Source organism: Hakea prostrata, chromosome 6 (assembly GCF_041222555.1).
Source record: "Hakea prostrata isolate BN-2017 chromosome 6, UWA_Hpros_2, whole genome shotgun sequence".
In the NCBI taxonomy this organism is placed as follows: Eukaryota; Viridiplantae; Streptophyta; class Magnoliopsida; order Proteales; family Proteaceae; genus Hakea; species Hakea prostrata.
In genome coordinates, this window is record NC_142605.1 from 29859752 (window position 1) to 29867169 (window position 7418).

General features: G+C 37.5%; 1 protein-coding gene across 2 annotated transcripts; it reads right to left on the reverse strand.

Annotated features, from left to right (window-relative positions):
* Positions 1 to 4819, reverse strand: LOC149013226 (vacuolar protein sorting-associated protein 55 homolog). Of its 2 annotated transcripts, none has more exons than XM_089158300.1 (5): positions 4607 to 4819; positions 2991 to 3157; positions 2835 to 2874; positions 530 to 614; positions 1 to 416 (listed from the first exon to the last, which is right to left on the reverse strand). In XM_089158300.1, the coding sequence occupies exons 2-5, from the start codon at positions 3090 to 3092 to the stop codon at positions 224 to 226; spliced, it is 420 nt and encodes a 139-aa protein (XP_089014426.1). In that variant the 5' UTR covers positions 3093 to 3157; positions 4607 to 4819; the 3' UTR covers positions 1 to 223. The 2 variants fall into 2 exon arrangements, with proteins under 2 accessions (XP_089014426.1, XP_089014425.1); XM_089158299.1 differs by having other exon boundaries at positions 2 to 416; positions 4666 to 4819.
* Positions 4820 to 7418: the final 2599 nt, after the last annotated feature.

Genomic DNA, 7418 nt, shown 5'->3' on the forward strand with positions numbered 1-7418 from the left:
GATCAAAGGTGGATTTTATCGCATTGTGCATTTTTTTCAGCACTGAAACGGACCCATTTTACATTAAGAATACAAATTTCAATCAATCAACAACATAATTTTCTCCTTCCTTGTGGAGCACAAATGGTGGTTCAACACTGCTACTAATCAAAGAAAAGACTAGTGTGAAAGAATGGACAATGGTGTTTCCATAATATAAACAAGTTGGGGACCATAGTTCGTCTCAGAAACTGCTGTAATCATCTTCAGTGTTCATCTGAATGAAAAAGCCAATGGCAATCAAGAAGACAAGAAAAGATGAATACTCCATTGCAAGTGCTTCCCACCCAATAACATCAGCATGCTTTAATATACATGGTATTGCAATGCTTCCAACTACAGAGGCTCCTGTCAAGAACTTACAAGCATCTGCCCAGCTGTGAAATAAAAGAGAACAAAGAAGAGAATACATGAGAATAATCTCTATTCCCAGTTTTGTTAATCAGCACAAATTCTGATTATTCAATTTTTCTGAAAGAAAATGACTTACCTATTCTCATTTTCGGAATAGAGAGACGAGGTATCAGACCCAGCAAAAAACATCAGAGGCATGGGAAGAAGCACGTACATCAATGCTGCAGGAAGACAGTTTTAAATACTTTAATCACAGTTTTAGTATGGTCGGGTAATCTCTCATTTTGTATTTTAACATCCCAAGTAATTACCATTAAGACATCTATTCTGCTATTTGTAATAGAAATGCAACATGCAAGGTTTCCAGGACAGCATAGGATATTCAGAGAATTCTAGATTCTTGACCTCACAGTCATACCTACACAATACAACCACACCAACCCCCACCCCCCCACCAACATGCACTCACCAAAATTCCAAGCCAGGGAGCCACACCACCAAAACCAGAAGAAGAAGGGAAAAAAAAAAAAAAAAAAAAAAAAAAAGAGAGAGGAAGAAAAAGAAAAGACAAACCCTGATGGTCGGTGTGTTCTTTGTGGTGTTTCCAATGAGTCCCTCTGGCACCTTCTTTCCTGTAATTTTGCAAAACATATTGCAGCCGGTCCTCTAGGTCTTAGAACTGAATTGCTTCGAGCTAATTCTTTTCTCGAGCTTTTCATCAATATGTGTCATCCGCCTAAGTGGAATAAGCTGTTGATGAACTGGATTTTATCTGTGGTATCTATTTCTTTCTATTACATCTAGAAATCTCGAAATGAGAACCTATTTGCTCAAAAGAAAGCTTCTCCAGGTAATAACCCCAATACCATTCTATTTTGGTTAAGAGAATTGCAAATTACACCTCCAAATGCTAAAGGACTTGGGAACATGGATCTGAAAATGACAATGAACAGCAAAGGTCACTAAATTGATGAACGATTTTAAATGGGAATTGATTGATTATGACATTCTTATTCTTGCAGGACACAGAGCAACCAGGGAGGCGTTGGAAATGGCTAATGGTGCTAGTGAGCAATGGCAGGTGACTGTACCAGGCAGAGGGCACCAGTAACCATGGGCCTGGAAGCTGTGCTAGATGGGCTTGTCAAAGAATGGAAAAGTATGGAATAATTTAAGTTGTAAGATTAAGGAGGTCTGGACCAACAGTGATGATTTGCTAGATTTAGTTCCCAAGCCTAGGGGATAACTTGGCCAATCGAGGTTATCCCAAATTTGTTTTTTGTTGCTAGGAATATGATAGATGTGAGGTTTGGAAGTATACCAACTGTGAGTTGTAATGGTAGGGCTAATCAGCCATTGGATTTTGTTTCTACCCCAAGGCACTAGGCTGAGAGAGTGACTCTAGTTTTCTTGTTTAATGGATATTTCTTTTCCATATTAAATTAAAAAAAAATTTAAAACCCTCTTATCCAGACTTTCTTTTCTCCTTTTTTTCCCCTCTTTAAACAAAGAATGCTTCAAGATTGGTTTTTTAAGGGGGAAATTCCAAATGAGATCAATAAACTGTAGACTTTGGCATGTTAAGATAGACAAACTTAAATTATGCCAATCCAGTGGATCTCCAGTAACATAGGCCATTCGTTCTGGAAACATTACAAGTTCGTGCTGCCTGGTTGTGCATTGAGGTTTTCCAACACACATCTTCTAGTACCGAACGTGCTGGCTGGTTCAACAGGTTGAAAGTCTTTGGCATGTCACAAGGTTTTGGAATCATACCATATCTCCACTTCGCCCAGAAGTGGGTTTTCCTCTTCTGAGTTGTCTTCCCCCTTCCCCTTGTTATGCAAGATTGGCAATCAGGTGCATCTAACAAATTTTATTTTTACATTTTGGAATGAACATATAGGAAGAAGTTAAGCAAGTTCTACTTTGCAGTATCAAGCAAGAAATATAGAAACCAAAGATGTGGTTAACTGATAGGGTCTAAAGAGGCTATCAAGTCCTCTTGAATTTTGAATCATTTATTCTTTAATGAATGCAATTTGAATCAAAGGAATGAAAATATACTACTTTGAAAATGTTTTTCTTTTACTTTAGAAGTTTGGGACAGACACCTTGGGATGCTAATCTTGCCAAATATCTCCTTAATATGTTAAACTTTAAAAGAAATTAAAATATTTTCAGAAAAATCAAGAAGAACAAAATTCTCTTGAAATCATTGATGGTTCATTTATATACAAGAAACCTGATTCATCTGATTCTTCTGTTGGAGTTTTTAACTGTTCAGTAAATAAAGTAGTTAATTTATTCAAAAGTAACCAATGTATTCCAATTTTTCTGCTAATTACTACAAGAAAAACAGACAGAGATTTTCCATAGAAATTTCATTAGCTAACAGATTCTCCAGGAGTAAACTTGTGAGGTATGATAATGCAAATTACCTGTTAACATTGGCCACCAATTATTATACAAAGCACAAGCCTACACCACACGAAATGAATAAAAGTTATAACAACTTTTTGAGAGAGGGAAAACAATAATAAAAATTGAACTTGTACAAAGACCAACATTGACCACACAATGAAAATGGTACCAACCAAGATTTGCAATACAATTCCAGCAGAGACCAAAATTGCTAAAAGTGCAAGTTTCCCACTGTGCAAGCAGTGAACCACATGACGAGGTAAATCTGCCATCATAAATTGGCTCACCACATAGAGACTTTTGGAAGAGGAACAAATGATATACCAGCAAGCTGATAGAGCTGCATAATGAAAACAGGTACCTGTAAGCATTATGCTCGAGATAAAACCAATGGAAGGTAGTAAGGCAGATGCACAGATTATTACGGTATGGATAATAATTATCAAACAAATAATTGTTCAGTGGTTCAAAGTAACAAAATTTCAGTAACAGCGACAGCAAGAAAGCTAGCTACCACCAGCAAACAGTGAAAAGTAGGCTTGGCTTGGTTAGTAGTAGCCATCCATTCTTCTTGTTAGCTACCTGCTAAAAATTCATGGGCTGGAAGGTCAGGCAGACTGGGAACAGTGAAGAAGTGCTTGGTCTTGGCTAGAAGTTCATCTCAAGGGGGCCACATTTTCATTTTCTATTTGCCTGTCCAATCTTCCAACTAATGCACCTACTCACTATCTCAAAGAGATAGGTATGTTTTTCTTTTTCTGCTTTCTCACACAAATTCAAACTAAACTTAAATGAGTGCAGTGCAGTATCCAAAATAATACTAATAAAGTTGCATGCCCAAGAAACTGAGAAAGGCAAGTTCCAGAAGCAGTGAAATAACCAATCCATAATGAATACAATGAAACATCCAGCTGACGAGTTGACCTAAAATCTTCTGATGACCGCACTGAAAGATCTTAATACTATTATCATGAAACAAAAGAATGTGGTAATAATCATAAACTTTAAGCAACATATGCACAACAGAAGTTAGGATAGTGAACTATTATTAAAAAAATAAGGGAAAGGGCGGGGGGAATTAGTTTCAAAAAAGAAAGAGAGTGAAGCGGCGGTGGCATTAAATTAGATTCCAATCGGCATTTTCTTTTAGATCAACTTTAGATGGACTTAAAGAAAGATAGAAGTTATCATATATATGTTTGATTCTGACATTATTTCGCTTGGAACAGGAATACAAACTTCTCTAAGGTTGTTATGGAACTGCTTGAATATATATCGCGCTTTAACTCCCTTGACATCACCATTTCATACATCTTCCTGAGTAGCAAATGGAGTCGTTTCTTTTACGCCTGCATATTTTAAGGTTTTTATTTTCCAGCTCTACTTTTCAATTTTTCCTGTTTTCTTTTAAAAAGGGAGATTATTCCCAGATCCGGAACGTTACTTAGGTTACTGCAAAAATTCTTTCTCTAAATCCCCAAGAAAGGGAGAATACAAGTCAATAAACCATCAGAAAAGCTCACAGCTTCCAACTAACGGATCTAATGCACTCATTTATCATTAAGTTAAGCCTCGAAAATGAGCAGAAACAAATCAAACGTCAGAAAACACAAATCAAATAACTAAACTCAAGAGAACGCCAGGATCGTCAATCCATTCACCAAGAAATCGAACCAGAAAGATATAAAGACGATCATCAAAGAAAATAGATCAAGAATCCACCAAAAACTAATCAAATAACAACAAAAGTAATTCATTATGTCATATGAGAAACCACAAATCGACTTACAGCTCGGCTTTGCAACCTGAATGAAGAAAATTCGAGAAGACAGAAAGATCGATACGTACCAGAGATGCTCAAACAGCTTTGCGTCACCTGCAATTTATTTGCTTCCTTCCAAAAATCTCATCTGTCATTCGTGAAATTAAACGCAAACATTTTTAAATCCTTCCCCGCTACTTCGTGAGTTGAAAGGCAAGTAGACACTCAATCATCCTTGACAGATCCACCACGGATACTTTGGCCCATAAACACCTTGTCCGTCAAAGGTAATGGCCCACCCAATGCACAACGGTCCGGTCCAGTCCGGTTTGATATGGTTTAGGTTCAGATGGGTCAGTTTTGATAAAGTTACTTCCAGCTGTCCGTTCAAATTAAAAAGAGTTTTTATATGTGAGTCCCATTAGTAGTAGACTATAAACTAATATTGGGTCCTCTAGGGCAATATAATGTGTGGGTCTCAACTACACTAACACCATTAGCCATTGTTAAGTATATTCAAATTTCAAACTTGAAGGGACCAGAATGCCATCGTTAATCCATTTCCGATGACTCATTATTCGTGCACCAAAAATTCAGCAAGTGAGGTTTACTTATTTGATCGAGCATCTAATAAGATAACACATTTAAGCATGCCAAACATGGCCTTCGGCCCGGAATCGAAAGTCATCCCCACATGGTGATTATAAGAGTTAAGGTAAGGAAGAACCATGGGTTATTGCTTTCATGGGCTTGCTTGCAGTGTTTGAGTATAGAAAAGCCATTCATGAGCCTGGTTATTTATGGTACTGGTGCTTTTATTTAATACTGGAAATTTAATACCGTCCGCAAGGGTCGAACCTAAGACGTCTCCACTGAGAAATATAGATCTTTACCACTCAACCAACCCTGCATTGGCCATGAGCCTGGTTATTGCTTACGTTAATCTCTTGTTGTGTACTATGAAGAACTTTATCCCTTATAATTAGTAAAATCAAAACCATTAAAGCATGTTGTTATGATCATTACGGTCAAGCCATTGAGCCGGAGCAGACCATTCAAATCGAGCCAATGGCTCAAATATGGTCCAAGATTGTTCAACTGATGCTTCTCAAATGAGGCACTTATCGAAAGAGATGTCTACTGAGAATATGAGAAGTAGGCATAGTAGTGACACACAGCTATCACCATGCGATTTCCCGGCAAAATTAAGTGATAAGAGATTCGGCGTATTTTTATCCAGACATCAATCACAGCATTAAATTCAGTATTAAATGCTCATTGTTGGCGATGAAGCTTATCATTCATCCAAAGTCAGTCTCAACTGTTGGACACCCACGTTTTGTCTCCCCAACTGGGGATTGATGTCACATCAAGGTCAACTTGATGCTGACCACTTGATTCACCAACGAGATTTACAATTGTCTTGACGATCATGTAGTTTAGCTTGCTGAGCAAGCCTCTCCAATAAGACATTTCCACTCTTCATCCCCTGAGATAAGCATCATAGGGTGATGGAGCGTTCACTATCAGTTGAGATATGAATTAGCTATATGCCTCTATATATCAACACTATGCATGAGCAACAGTAAGACTTGAATACTCCAACCATTACTTTCCTGCAATAATTTCAGAATAACATTATCTTCTTCATCTTCTTGAGAATTTATTCAACAAGAAGGAGACTCTATTTCTCTTACCTGAACTGACTTAATCATTGAAGGTGGTTTCCCATCCTCTAAGGCGACCCACTCTCACCCTTTTATTGGCTTCAGAAACCAGATTTGAACCATGAACGAACCAATGAGCTCTTTGCGTACAACACATGTTTATCCCCAAAGATACATATTGTATGATAAATGGATGAAAAAACTTGGGGGCCACAAATTTGAAAAACAATCTATGTAATGTATGCATAATTGAGGGGAAAAATCATCTACTGTGAACAACAGTGTAGCACCACAATTTGACACATGACATATTCTTAATAAACGGCTCAGATTAGAAACCAGAGTTTTAAGTGAAACAGTGACCCGGTTTGACAAAAAAAACCCATTTTTGGACCCAATTCTAAATGGGTAACGTAGATCATAGATGCCAGAGGGAGAAGAAAATCATTTGGTGTCATCTTCACCTCCACGAACTTTCCTGATCTTATCGCTAGGATCCGCAAGAAGGGCTGTCTGGAAAATAGATCCAATCTCTTGATCAGAGAGATCCAACATGAAGAGTTTGCGTCGAGTGGAAGAATAACTGAGTAACAAGAAGCTTTTCTTTTGGATGAGGACTTGGGTTTCTTAGGTGCAGGTGGGCATTCTTGGATCACCGGGATTCTGTGATCCAGAAATATGTGAACCCGTTATCGTCCTCGTCCATATCCAATCCTCCTCCAAGTTCAAGAGTTGTAGCTCTTGGTCTTGCCATTGCCTCTCGCATCTTAATGACCCCAAAAAATTCATCATCAGAAACAGTAATATATAGTAGTGACTGAAGAGGAGGGAGTAGAAGAAACAGAGTATGACCTTCAAATTACCTTCAAACATAGTGACACCTCACTTTTTGGTTTTGGGGCTTTTTGTTTAAGTGTATTAATTACTAATTTTCCATTTTTAATCTTTTCCTAATTTTTAAATTTCAATGCTTCGGTTTTATATTTCTTCACTTCGCTTTCTTGTTTGTTTCGAGACAGAGAGTGAGAGAAACAGAGAGAGTTTTTCCCCTTTCTTCAAATCTGAGGAAAAATATCAGAACAGAAAAACAAGTAGGAGTCTGATCCAAGCTTTTTTTTTGGATTTTTTAATCCGAAAAGCATCGAAGATGGTGAAATTTATTTGGATGTTTC